General features: G+C 39.8%; 1 protein-coding gene across 1 annotated transcript in view; it reads right to left on the bottom strand.

The window, feature by feature from the left end:
* Nucleotides 1-6141: 6141 nt before the first annotated feature.
* GRB10 (growth factor receptor bound protein 10) overlaps nt 6142-14642 on the bottom strand; it is a 145927-nt gene continuing 137426 nt past the window's right edge. Inside the window, exons 14-17 of the mRNA XM_054285067.1 lie at nt 13924-13990; nt 12852-12939; nt 10068-10161; nt 6142-9255 (exon numbers count right to left, since the gene is read on the bottom strand). Of these exons, the coding sequence (XP_054141042.1) occupies nt 9109-9255; nt 10068-10161; nt 12852-12939; nt 13924-13990 (396 nt within the window). The 3' untranslated portion in view covers nt 6142-9108. The remainder of the gene's footprint in view (nt 9256-10067; nt 10162-12851; nt 12940-13923; nt 13991-14642) is intronic.

The following is a 14642-nucleotide window of genomic DNA, read 5'->3' as shown; positions in this document are numbered from 1 at the left end:
GGACACGTCTGGAGAGTCACACAAGCAAGGCAGTGGGACAATTCGGGAAACCCAAAGCCAGAGCTCCCGGGGCAGCGGCTGCCGGTGCATCAGGGGCCCTAGCGGGAGGGCCAAACCCTCATGTCCCTGTGAAAAACGCGTATTTTATGATTGGCTTTTCGCAAGTATTAAAATGAATATTATATGTGTTGCGTTAGAAAGTAATGTGTTGATTCTCTTAAGTAGTGTGTTAAATATAGTTTTAGGTTATAAAAAATGTTAAAATAGAAACTATGCTATGTAGGATACTTTTTTTAAAGAAAGGACTCGCAGCGACATAGCAGTCACAGGACTCCTAAATCTTTCAGAGAAAAATAATTTGTTGCACCCTTATCAGAAGAAACGAACTTCTTCCCGCCTCGAAGGCACTGTCAGGATTCCGAGGAAAAAGCTGACGATGACCAGAGAGAATCCTGTGTTTGAATGGAATTTATGCACCATGTATGAAGTGTATGAATATGCAACAGGTTGTTGTTTTTAAGGGTTAATCCTTTATTAATGGGTGTCCTTTTTCGGGCTCGTGCTGCCCAGAAAAAGGTACCCGGACGTCCGTAACTCTTTGTTTCTATTGCCTCATATTGTCCTAATTCGAATTGTCCAAATTATTATTATTCTAATTGCATCACTATTTTTATAACCATTTTATTACTATTAAACTTTTAATTTTTTAAAAACAAGTGTTTGGCGTTTTTCACATCGCCAAACCGGGACACGCTGCTCTTGGCGGGGACAGGGCAGGCGCCGGTGCCACACGTGCGCCAGCGCTGCCATTTGCAGCAGCGGCCCCGCCGGAGGCACCCGGGGCGGGCTTGGAGCTGTTTTAGAGCGCTTTCACAGGAGACGAGGCCAAGGCTGCCGCCATAGAACAAAGGAACCCCAACCAAGGGAGAACCCCGCTCCATCGTGTGGGGCAGGCCCGGGCTGCGCGCCCTCTGCCGGCCCGGGGCAGGGACGGGAGCCCGCCGTGCCCGCGGGCCTGCGGCCTCGCCAGCGCGGCCTGCTCCAGCTCCGGGCCCGCACAGGCCGGGCTCTGTGTCAGCTGCCCGCGCTGATGGGACTTTCTCCAGGATTTAGACTTGTCAGAATCGGAGAGTAGAAATCAGCAAAATGGCTCCATTGTGCCCAGCTCCTGTTTGTCAGAGGCGGCCCGCAGCCCCTGCGGGCCCCTCGCAGGGCAGCAGCTGCCCGGGGCCAGCAGGGTGAGCCCCTCACTGGGGCAGGACAGAGCCCAGCCACCTCTGACACCTGCTGCTGGGAGACAGCAGGATCCTCCAGGGCGGGATGGAACCGGGCTGGCACCAGCATTTGATCTCATCGATGCACAGAAATGCTTCAAAGGCGGGTGTCATAGCGATGGCGCCAGACTTTCCAGTGGTGCTCAGAGTCAGGATGAACAGCAATGGCCATAAACTAAAACCCAAGTTCCACCTCAACATGAAGAAGAACTTCTTTACGTTGAGGGTGGAAATGGCCTCCCAGAGAGGTCATGGAGTCTCTGTGTTGAGACAATCAAAACCCAGCTGGACATGTTCGTGTGTAGCCTGGTCTAGGTGACTGTGCTGTAGCATGGGTGTTGGACTGGATGATCCCCAGAGATCTCTTCCAACCCTAAAAATTCTGTGATTTACTCTTTCCATTCTCTCTCTGCCTGAACAGCAGTGGGTGGCTTGGGAGAGCCCTGGTAGCTCCCAATGTGCCCCCCACTCCTGCCCTGCCTACCCCAGCACAGCACTCTCCCTCCAGCTCCACCATAGCTTTCAGTTAGAAAAATTACCTGGCTTGAGCAGGTGCACACCCCTTTCTGTTCCCCAAATGTCAATGGTGTAGGAAAACCTGTGTTTTACCCCAGGAGAACCCTTTACAACATGTCCCTGTGCACTGCTGAACAAAAATGCCCAAAGATACCCATTTATATGTAACTTTTAGTACAGTAATTTTTGACTTGAAAGGGAGTAGCACCTATTCTCTGTTTAATGCTCAGTCACCTCGAAAGCTCAGTCCCTGGCAATTATGACCCAGTTTTGAGGCTGAATGAAGCCAGACACTACTCTTGAACAACTTCAGAGCCCTGATGGACTCAGCTCTGCTGTGGCAGCCCCCACACCTGCAGCAAACCCTGCCAGGGGGTACATGAGGACAGGAAAGCTGTTGCAGGCATCCCTTCCTGGGGTGGGGCAGTAGGAGGCAAATTCAATACTTACAGGGCTGTTTCCCTAAAGGCAGCCTCCAGCTGACTGTAGAGCAGGTTTTCTTGATTGTTCCTCAGGTCTTAAGTGCTACCTCGAGTTGCTACCTTCTGTATGAGCCAGGTCTCATGTAGGTACATAACTGGATCTGATAAAAAGTATCTCTACCTACCTCTCTCTCTCTGTCTAGGCAGTGGACATGCAGGGAAGATGCACTTATATGTGTGCTGTCAAGTAATGATTCTTCCCCTGAAGATTGCTCCTGGCACTTAGTGACATATGACCAATGGACTTGCAGAGAAAAAGATTTTTGTAGTTATTATCCATCAGCTGAGTTTTCTCTGTCATGATGTGATAGAAGCCTTTTGTGAAGCCATGTGAACTTTTGCCATGTGCTACATTTTGTGGTGGACAATACAAGAGATTACATGAGCAGTTTATGAAGAAATATTTTTGGTTTTCCTGAACTGGTCCACTGCATACTTTAGGTGACTTGTGTATCAAAAAATTCTATAATTGTTTTGTTTCTGCTCAGCTGCCTATGTTTATCTATAAATGTATTATACTTGCTCATTGAACTGTTTTATTATATATTTGATTGTTCTTCAGACCTTCTTGTTTGGTCTTCCATTTGTTCTGCATCCTAAGTCTCCTTTTCTGCTGTCATTGAGTTCCTGCTCTCTTACACTTTTAGGGGGAGAGGATGCAATCCCTTCCCATGTACATGCACTTCTCTGAAGCACTCTGTTTTCTAGAGCAGGTCAAATGCTTGTTCCAGCAATTGATTTTAAGTATTTTGAGGCAAACTTTGTGAGCCTTCAATGACTTTCACCCTTGTTCAGCTAGCTGTTTTCCCAAACCTTACTATTTAGTGAAAAAAATGCCAAATAAGTGTTCTATACACCAATTCTATAATTACCAATTTACATTCTTTAATAACTAGATGTGTTGTGGAGTTACTTTTCAGGAAGCTCTAATCCTCACAGCTTGGCTTGTTTCTGTATTTGTTTTTGATTCTGAGAGTGCTACAGCAACCTTTTGAAAACTAGGAGTTGGTAAGAGTGACACAGAGCACATTTTTATCATGCACAAATTCAGCAGCAAAGTATTATGAAAGAAATCGAATAAGGAAAAGGTATAAATAATTAAATTATTTAAAGATAGGCTGTGCCTAAGGTATTTTTTTTTGTGGAGCAGTGATATTGTACACTTTCAGGACTGTGCTTAGCCATTTGCTTTAATCATCATCATTTTTAGCAGTACCATAGTACCAAACTCTCACCTTCCTTTCTTCTAATGGCAGTTGGACAGGCTGTTTTGGAGAACGGGCAGATTGTAGAGAACACCAATTCCACTGCTGTTTCTCTCCTTGGCAATGCAAGATGCCAGTCCTAATGCCTCTGGAGAATGTGTTTCAAAGGGCAGGTAGGATAGGAGTCCCTATGTAGAAGTGTCTTCACAAGTTTGGGGAAGAAGAGGGGAACTGACTCTTAGGGAGTGGTGTGCAGCACTCAGGGCATCACAACACTGTCTTCTTCCTAGTCACACCCAAACCAGCCCTTGGACAGTACTGCCCAAGAGTAATTCTTTTCTCCCTTCCACTTCCTTCCCTGTCTCTCTTCTGAGCTCTGAGCAGTTGTACCTCTGAGCACAGCCAAGCTGAGATTCAGGGCCCATAAAGCCAGGCTGTATTTTTGCTCAGAGCCAGCAGCTGTTTGTAATTGTAAATTCCTATTCCCAAGTTGTGGCACCAGCATCTTGCAGGCAAGGGATGAAAAACACCTGATTATAGAAAAACATAACAAACCTGAGCAACTAACAAGTGTTGTAGGACCCTGTTAACCACAGTTTAGTGTCCTGTGTGAACCTGTGTTTCTTGCTAAAACATCTGCTGGTATCTGTGCAAAATGATGAGCAATTAGAGCAGAATTGTCTTTGGGCTAAGGGTTTGCAATGTGTGTTACACAAACAAATTCATTTTCAAGTCTCAGATGTGCCTAATCACAATTTCTAATGAAAATCATACAGGCCTTGGACATAGTTGTGGTTATGTTGGATTTTCAAATACTAATTAAATTGTGCTTCAAGTTAAGGAGGGAAACTTAGGATTTAGGATGCAGAAGCAACCCGAATGAAGGCAGCATGGATATTACAGAGGAAGGTATCTTTTCTTTCCATCTGCTGACATTGTTACTGAAGTTTCCAAGATGTCAGAAAAACAATGTCTGTAGACAAAGCAGTCTACAGACTGGACACTGACAAATCAGATTAAAGCATTACTAAATTAGCAATAACAAAGACCAGAAGTTCAACTTGAAGGGAAGTGGTTCATCTGGTGATGTTTTTCTCATCTGGTTTTGCAGGTACAGACTGAAGCAAAAATTTGGTGTTAAAGGAATCCTAATTTAAGGGTTCTTTGTATCAGGATGAAAGTCCTGCAGCTGCATGCTGTATGTAAAACATGAGTCTGATAGGAATTTACTTACAGGCCCAAATGCATTTAACCTGTTTTGCCTGGTGAACTTCATGCTAGAATGCTTCATGTGGGATCAGATGTCTGATCATGTCTGTTGTTCTGAAACTAATGAAAAGAAGTACAAACCTATCAGGCAAGTAATTAAAATCTGTACCACAGACCCACTTCTGGCCCAGACTAATTTTGTACTGGTGATGTTCTGATAGCCCAAGTACCCACTGCTAATGCCAAGGGCCAGATTTCACAGGCATCATTTTGTATCTGCCACAGAGGTGGGCAGTTTGGACAAACATGCTGGCAGCACTACCTTGCCACGGGGCAGGCTGAAATCTTTTTACCATGTTGCCTTTTTTAATGCCATCTTCTTGTCTGTTCCAAATGCAATATATACAATAAAGCAAGGTGGAGTTTTGATTTTTATTGTTTGTTTGGGTTTTTTTTAAACAGGTTTGTGTAGAATTATTGTCTGTGACTTAATGAACATAGTGAGAGTCAGTTTCAATGATAGTATGGCCTCCTCTAGCCAAGCAGGAAATAGGCATCTGCAGTCCCCTTACGCTTAGTGAAAAAAGTAAGGTACTGCATGCAGGATAGAGAATTCTAAGCACTGTAACATGCATGTCCAGATAGAAAAAAAACTTGAGGAATATCAAAATCAAAAGGAAGTACTCTGCCTCTATGTGCTGATGAATGAATTTCATCATGCTAATATATGAATTAACTCATGCTGCAGTGCAATATGGAGACATCACATGGAGACACAGCATGCAGAAGCCAGAGCAGAATGCATTTGATGGCTTCTATGAATTAACAAGGAGGAAACAGGAAAGGATTGTGTAAAAAAAAATAAAAGTGAAATATTCCCAACCTTCTGTTTTTCTACCTGCCAGAAGAACCACCAAACCCTCCACCCCACTCCTCCACCCCCCTGGAATTTTTAAGTAAAGACGTGTTTTGTGCAAATGGTGCTTTTCCACCCAAATTCTGATAGACCACTCAAATACAAGGACTACAGGGGTAAATAATTGCTTTCTGGAAGTACTATTGAAAAGTTTTCTGATCCAACAGGCCAATGAAGTGTTTTATGCAGAGTGTGCATGTTCAATGAATTATAACTTTATGACCCAAAAGTTGGTCATAGTGTGTTCTTCTGACATGATTCTAGCAGTCTTCCCAAATGAATACTATAAATATTATAGCAGAATATCCCCAGTATATTTTCTTAAACAAAATGAGTGAATAAGTTGTTTGCTAAATAAAATGCAGTCTATCCTAATAGGAATCTTAAAGACAACAGCCAGAATAAAGGTATCTTGGGGATTGTGTTTTCTTCTTCACACTTCTTAAAAGCTGCTTAACATGACCTACTCAATTAAGCTGCATTAAGGCAAGAGATACACAGTGTACTGATATATCCAAAGGACGACATTCATTCCAATATAAAATGAATAGCATTGTATTAACGTTTATTTCTAATTACAAGAAACAGAATATCAGTCCCTTATTTGTACAAAAATACCTGAAAGATTACAATTAGGTTCACAAGCCAAAAAGCTATTTACAGTATGAAGCAAAGCATATTGAATAAAGGTTTTGTCTCTTAAGTTAATACCTTTTGCATTCCCTGAAACTTTAAACTTTATTCCATTTTACAGTCACTAAATCTTGCATTGTGACAATATAATTTACGATAAGCAAGTCTTGCCACTGGAAAGGTGCATTGATTGGTCAAACTGTCAGGTATTTAGTGCAGAAAAGATAAGACAAAACATCTAAACTGAGGCACGTGTTTCTTCAAGATTAATTAACAAATAAAAAGTTTTTTGTACTTTAACACCTATCGTAACATAACTTAACTAGTAACCTCATTACCAAAATGGTTTGGCATTTTCCTTCTCAACATATTCAAGATTGCTACATGAAGTATTTATTTAGAAAATAAAATCACAGGCAAAAAGATAAAAATTCAACAGGCTCCAAAACAACCCTGAGCATCCCCTTTACATTCATGTCATTTAAATACAAAAATAAGAGTCAAATGTCCTTCAGTCCTTGGTATTCTTAGCTGGCAGCCAGCTGAATCTGTTGGAAAACTAAGGTGGCATTGACTGTTTTCCAGCAGAAAGAAGACAAAGCAGTGATCTGCTTAAGTAAGATTGTTGCCACTTTGAAGGTGGTCACTTTCTCAAAACAGCTCACTTTAGCTGGGAAGAGTACAAAATACTAAGTCAACCATCTACATACAAAAATCATGGTTCATAGTCAAACTTTTATTCTCAATTTAAATAAGATGCAAAGTTTTTTTTTATAAATATGAAACACTGCAAATACTATCTGCCTACTGGGAAAAATGCATGGTTGTCACTAAGCTATGTAAACAGAAAAACTTAAAACTACAGCATAAATGGTCTTATTAAACTGGTAATGTAGTCAATACAAGTATCTTTTTTCTCCTAATAGGGGCCAAATAGAAGCATGCAAAGTGAAGTCAGACTTAAGTTAGCTTAATTTCAAGGTTTTAAAATACATTGTCTAGAAAGCAGGAACACTCATTTCACTATGTACAATTAAAAAAAAGCAAAAACAAAACAAAACAAAACAAAAACGGCTTCTACTAAAAACAAAATCAAGTTTCTTCATTTTTAGTATCTAGACATTAAATGGAAAAAAATACTAAATGTGTTCTGTAAACTAAAATACAGTGTTTCTATACCATTGACATAGTTTAAGCTGATATGGACGACTCAGGCAGGTTATGGTTTGTCTTAAGCTATTCTTAACACTACATGAAGACCTAAAAGTGTAGGATTGGTTTTCCTTCTTTACCTTTCAGATGGCTAGGATTTCAAACCCAGTGGCAAATATTAAGGATTAACTAGCCTGTGTAGATAATTTACCATTTTACAAATGCTCCGTTCTGCACTACACTCTGCAAGTTCCCAGGGTGGAATACTTCTCAGTGTGGCTAATGGCACCAAGCACTGGGAAGTTATTTCAGTTCAGACAGCTGCTGAAGGAATGGTTGGTTGCAACTGCAGGGTCAAGGTGGGACTTGTCTGACTTTAATACTGATTTATCATCAGAATGAGTTATTGAGTAAACATTAAAGAATTCATTTAAACATTAACAATAAAGTAGTTCTGATGACAAACCAGCACCAGAGCAAGATACATGCTTGTCTGCCACAGGTACTGGTGTGCAGTAGCACACATGACACAGGGATCACCAGTTACCTCAATGGATGATATTGCCAGCAGTTACTTCACAATCAAATCTGTTTCTATTCCCAGCATGTTCCTTCTCACCATGTAAACTTTCATGACCCTACAAGAAGCAGAAGGGTTCAGTTCTTCTTATGCCCTATCCCCAGGAGAGCATTGTCACTGTAGCTTTACTCTATTGAAAGAGCTCTTTGAAACAGTCTGAAAATTCAAGGAGCTATAAAGCTAAAAACACTGGTTTTAATTTTTTTTTTATTTTGTCATACTAAGACTACCTGCAGAAGAATCTTCTCACAAAAAATGGTGGTTCAAATACAAGTGTAGTCATTCAGTCCTACTCTATTTAGTAACAGTAAGGTTCCTCAGGAAAACAGTCAAAAGGCTGTAAAAAACAAACCACCACTCCAATAATAAAAATTTGTGCATAGAATCTAATACAGTCTCTGCATGACTGGATGCCACTAATATGCCATCAACGTACTACAGCCATAATGCTACAAGTCAACAGTTTTAAGAGTACGTATATTGGTGGTATGTTCTTTAGGAATTGTATCCTCATTGCTTCTTCAAAGACACCGGCAGATCATTGAACCTCAGGTCTCCAGAGAAGTACTGAGACATACGCGCGCGCACACACACACTTCTTGATTTTCTTCTAGATCCTTTTAGGCTGAAGCATTCCATACATTTTAGGGTGCAGATTAATACCCAACTCCTGCATGAATTTTAAAAGCCACATCAGCTCCTAATATAGGCTGCATACAATATCCGAAACAAAGTAGGAGTGCAAAAAAAGTGATCAATACAAAAAGTAAACACACTAGTCTTAATTGTCAAGATTATTCCAGGGCAAGAGTTCTTTTCAAAGATTTCTCTTCACACTTGTTCCTGTTAAGTGGCCCAGCCAAGATAGTTTCCAGTTTTGTTTCAAATTTACTCATTGTTTTACAGACCCTCCCCCCATTTTTGGGATGCTGGGACACTCAGCAGCAATCACTCTTAGGTGTTAGACAAACCAGCAATCTTGGTCTGTTGGCACCTGTCGAATCCATCCCTTTCAGAGTCCCAAGGTGCATAATATTTAATTTTTTAACCAACTTACAAATCTGCCAATTCCCCAGTGTCAACCTTCTCTTACAATTACTCTTCTATCAAATCCAGTCTTCAGCAAGAGTCAGATTTGAGGTCATAAGGCCACTCGGATGCAGTGGTGTTTGAGTTTGCAGGGCAAGACTCCTTTGTTTAGTTGATAGAATTCAACAAGCTGGATTAGATCACTGAATTTGGTGTTCCCATCATCCAGACTGAAAAATATCTGTCCATCATCTTCACACTAGGAAAACAAACATCCTTTTCAAGTTAGGCTGCACATGAAGAGATACACAAGTGGAAAAACTCAGAGAGTACCACCAGTGTGTGACATAAATAAATGATGGGCACTCGGTTGGCACTCAGTTGCATAAACAACCCAGTGCCTGCAGTTCTTTATGAAACTATGCACAGGGCTAGAAAAAACATACCTTAACCCAACTTGTAACATTTTGCTTATGAAAGTGAAAATTTGTGGGCACAGTAATTGAAAGTTCTACAGATGTCACTGGCATTCATTAGATAAAACAAAAATACCGCAAAAGGATTTGTTAGCTTTTTGTAAAATTGGCCAGCTAAACAACACAAGAGGGTTTGGAACAATAAAAAGGTCTACATAATCCTAAATTTTTCATGCTTTTTTGGATCAAGATAAAAATCAAATTGCTTTCCAACATCTCTGTGTAATGTTAGTTGAAGCTCAACATTATTGGATAACCTCCAGAATAAAACTTTTTAAAGTTTCCTGAAGTTATTCTATGTTTGCTTAAGTGAGAAGGGAGACTACAACTGCTGGTGTCTCTGACAGTCACAGAGAACAAGTTCTGTGCATTACACAGACTTGTGTAATTCAGTGACTTACAACAGTTTTCCAGCAATGCTAACCATTTGACTGATTAAAGAATATTCTAAAGAATATCTGTTTATATATTTGCTAATGGAAACATCCTTGTTAATTACAACAGTAAGTAATAAGAGATCTCCTGAGATGTTGGCAAAAGCTTAATGATTTAAAATTTTGGGTTTTTTTATCAGTATCAAAAATAACCTACTTACCGGCAAGATTTGAAAATGCTTTATTTTTTGATGATGGCATAACGTAAGTACAAATGCCTTTGGATTGCTTTGGCTGTCCCGGAGAAGAAATAATCTAGGAGAGAACATTTTAAAGAACAAATTGAATATCCCCATCTGTTTGTTCTTAAATAATCAGAACCACTAAGTAATATTGTGCCACTGCCGAATTCTTCTTTAGTTGCATTAAGAGGTGATTTTGTAACTGGCAATTTACTTTCTAATATTATACCATGGCTATGCAACATTAACAGATGAAGAAACAAGAAGTGCAAGATACATGAGGGTACTTCTTCCTCTAAGAATGTACCTATGAGGCTTTTTTTAAGGTTCCCTCTAACTCAGCTTTCTATTAATGATTTGTACTCTTATGAAGAAAATGTTATCATTAAATTCCAGAGAAAATCTGAATATCTATAGATGAGAAAGTAATATACGGGAATCTGTTCCCACTACAATATCTTGCATCAGTTTGCAGAAATCCAGTGTCAACAAAATTATGTGTTGGTTAAATGGCTGCAATTGCGCAGAAACAGCTCAATACTTTCTTAAAATTATTTACCAGTTAAGTAGCTTCCTAATTATCAAGATGGGGAAAACACACTCTGATTTTTCCTCTAGTCACAGTATTTTCCCCTCAGTATGTGGAAAAAAATGTACATTAGGTGTACAGCTACCAACATCATACACCACATAGCTATCACTTTTAAGTTAACCCACAAAACTGAAGTCCTACCCCAAATGGACTTTATTTAGCATCCATAATTGGAAGAGGAGAAAAAAAGCTAGATAAAAACCCCTGTGTTTCCTCCCCTTGATATTTATGAACTAAGGAAGCAGATCCTCTCCATGCCACAGGAAAAAAGAATATACCTTTGCAGAAGGCTTATAGCACAAAGCGCAAGTGGATTTTAGAGATGGCTGAGCACAGGATGGAGCAGGCCTCTTAATTGCTGACCACTAAGCAAGGAACGCACTTTTCCAAAGTGCAGTTGAAAGAACTGCTTGTAGTCTTAAGAACCCAAAAGATTTTTCTCCAGCTCCTCAGAACTGATTGAGAAATGTCAGTACCAGAAAAATGCACCATCATAACCAGAGTGACTTCAGTAGTCAGGGACAGGCATGTCTTGCCACTCTCAGGAGCCATGCATGGTATTTGAACGTTCCATTGTGATCCTAGGAAGACCAAATGTGTGGAAAAGGGACAAAAGCCTTTATAAATTAGCATCCCTGTGAGGGAGAAAGAGCCTGCCCTGTGGTTGCTGCAGTTCATACAGGTGCCTCTCAATTATATTTCATCTAGCTGTTTCATATCATGCATGGTAAGCTGGTGGCACAAAGCAAAGGTCTGCACAACTGATGCTGCAGCTGTTTACTCAACCTCTGGCAAGCAACCAGCTTCCACACAAACAGTGGCTACCAAGAGAGATGCACCCTCAGCAAGAACTTCCAGAGATATCCAAGATAGCAGCATCAGTTGCTTGTGTACAGTGTTGAGCCTCTTCCATGAACCATCAGGACACTGTTAACTTTCGACCTTCTTTTGTTCAAGAACACATGGAGCAGGAAAACATAGGCAAGAATTTTCCCCCCTGAAAATCATGATCCTTAGATCTCAGAGCACTTAGGTAACCTGGTTCTTTTTGTCACTGCTGGTGGACCTTACTATAGCTAAACTAACCAATTTTTACATTCCACAGTAAGTAAGCTGATTAGGCACAAATTTAACACAGCATCAAACACATGAACACATTTATGAATTCCTCAAGAAGGATGGGCCACCAGATTCCTAAGGCAACAAGACAAAATGAGCCCAAGATTGTACTGTGAGAAAACCAGAAACACAAAAAGTCAGCAGTGCTCCTTTGCTTTCTCAGCTTCTCTTTTCTGTTGAACCTGCTTAGCTAAAAGCCCCTGTCTAGCCTTAGACTGGAAAAAACTCCCCAAAAATAAGCAAACACTGCTTGATGAATATATATATATATATATACACATATGCACTACCAATTTCTACTTCCCTAATGTATTTTAGTCTTCAGAAAGATTAGTGTTGCTTCTGAATCAGAAAATGCTGAAGAAAGGTTTGAACTTCACTGTCTCCTGTGAAACCAACATGGATAATTCTACCTTAACCCTGAGAGCAATGAAGACAGTGAACCAAAGGCAACCATGCCTTTCCCATCCTACAAATCAACAACGCTGAATGCAGTTCAAGCAACTTCCCTTTGATAACCATAACTCCATATAAATAAGGAAAACAGATGCTCAGAAGATACTTAAATAACAACCACAGACATTTAAGAGAGTGCTGGAACAGGTACTTTCATTTCTTTGCTCTAGAACAGAAATAGTGAGCAAGCACCATTAGCTCCTCTGATTCATGCAGAAGAGCACGGATGGCTGATTATAAATTTGTTGGCAAATGCTTAGGTACAGCTTTGCCTGAAAAATATCTCCTCAATGCATATTACAAGAATCAACTATATTAAAATTCTAACATTATCTAAAACTTGACTATCTCTGTTGGAAATAAAGAAAGGCAATTATGTGTATTTTAAGATTTTACTTTTCAAATTAAAAGTTAGGATCCACTCCTACAAGCACACACTTTGACTTTTTGGAATCCAGGCAGGTTAAAACGGGACTACTCAACAATCAGGTTAATCAGAAATGCTCATAAACCTGTAGATTATTACAGCATAAGTTGTGCTCTCATCTATAAAGCTTTCTGGCAGATCATAAATACTGAGCAACAAGAATACCTACCCATCTACAAGCCCTTGCTGCTTAATAATCCTGTGAGATTCTTCTCTGGAGATTCTGCCGTGAAACCAGTGCTGTGTCCTATGAATAACTGGAGGTGAGAGGAAAAAGAGGGAGAGGATGGTCAAAAACAATTACACATGCAGCCATTTTTCCACATACTAATTATTTAAACATTTTAAAAGTGGGTATAGATCTCTTACAGAATATAAGGTATCTTCCATCAACCTATATAAAAGAGAATCAATATAAAAAATGCATCTACTTAATATACCAAGTAGAGAGGCATCATATCTCCGTGTATTTTCCAATTTTTAGATATACAATTAGGTAAAAAAGAGAAGTCTCTTATAATACTGCCTTCTCATAGCTTCTTGAATGTACTGGGACTAACATTCCTTAGAACTCAATGTACAAGCTAATGAGTTAGAAACAAGTCCCTCTAAATAGCAGATAAAGAAATGCACTTTAGATGGTGCTTTCAAGAGTCAAGTTAGCCCCCAATATTTTTATCTTTATTGTTTTGTGCTTCAAATGGTATTTTAAAATTCTATTAACAGAATAGCAATAGAAAATAGCTGTGTTTCCTCCAAGAAGGCTAGGATATCAATATGAAATTACCTGTTGTTTTAATAAATTTACAGTCTCAAAGAAATGTTGAGGACTTGCATATTTTACATTTTTCAATTATTATGGAACAAATTCTGTTTTGAAAACTCTCATTTCTACTCTTTAAAGATTAAAAGATCACTCACTGACTTTCCTTGTCCAAAACGGCAAATTAACTGCTGGATTCTTTTAAATGGAAATACTTATGGAGTGTCTATTTTTACAAAATAAGAGTTTCAAAAGACTAGTCCTAAAGAAAAGCTTGAGTAGGCCATCAAGGGAAACAAGTTCCTTCCATGGTGTCTGTATGGGTAGGCATGTTAATGACACAGGAGCTACTGATAAGGATTGTATTTGACATCAAGGCATTCGTACTACCTGGCTGCACTCTGTGTCTATATGAAATGTACCTTTTCTTTACCCATAGAGACCTCTGATACTATGGTTACAAACCATCAGAATTTACCTGTACTCAGTGTGGAAGGATGGAGTGGACTTTGGCTACCCAAGATGTTCATTCTTGTGCTACGTTTCTATAGAGAAAATGAATTACCGTTAAATCCACACTAACGTCTCGGGAGAAGAGAATTAGTGCACATGCAATATAGATTAAATTTACAGGAAACTGGGGGCTGGGCAGATTTAATGCAAGGATGAGAAAAAGAAATGCAACTTTGAAGGGGGCTAATCTACAAGCAGCAGCTCATTTCAGTTGGCTTAAAACACGAGCCAGATGTTAATGATGAAAGCTCAGTATCTTAAAAAAAAAAAAAAAGGAAAAAAAGACAGAAAAAAAGAAAAGACTGATATGTTTCTGCTCAGGCAAAACACCAGGCACTCAGTAAATCAAGCAGTATTTCCCTCCCGTAAAGCACCAGCTAATGCTTCAGTAATGACTCCTTTTCCCTAAAAGACGAGCATGTGGGAAAACTTGTACTGCAGCTGTCTGTCCACAAGACACTATAAACAAGTTACATCAGTTTTCATTGCAAGAGGTCCTGCCTCTTGTATATTCTGCAATTAAACTTACTGGGAGCAAGCCATTAGTCAGAGCCCCAGCCTCTTCCATGTGGGGAAGCATTTAATTTGACATATTCCTCCTCAGAGACTGGTTTTGCAAACTGGCAGTAAAGTTCTGGTGGGTCTGCTTTCCCCCTCAACTTTCCTCTGGACACTAGGGGGACA

Source organism: Melozone crissalis, unplaced genomic scaffold (genome assembly GCF_028551555.1).
Source record: "Melozone crissalis strain CALT ecotype California unplaced genomic scaffold, PUWL_Pcris_2 ptg000042l_1, whole genome shotgun sequence".
In the NCBI taxonomy this organism is placed as follows: domain Eukaryota; kingdom Metazoa; phylum Chordata; class Aves; order Passeriformes; family Passerellidae; genus Melozone; species Melozone crissalis.
Note: the sequence above shows the minus strand (reverse complement) of the source record. Positions and strands in the feature narration are given on the sequence as shown.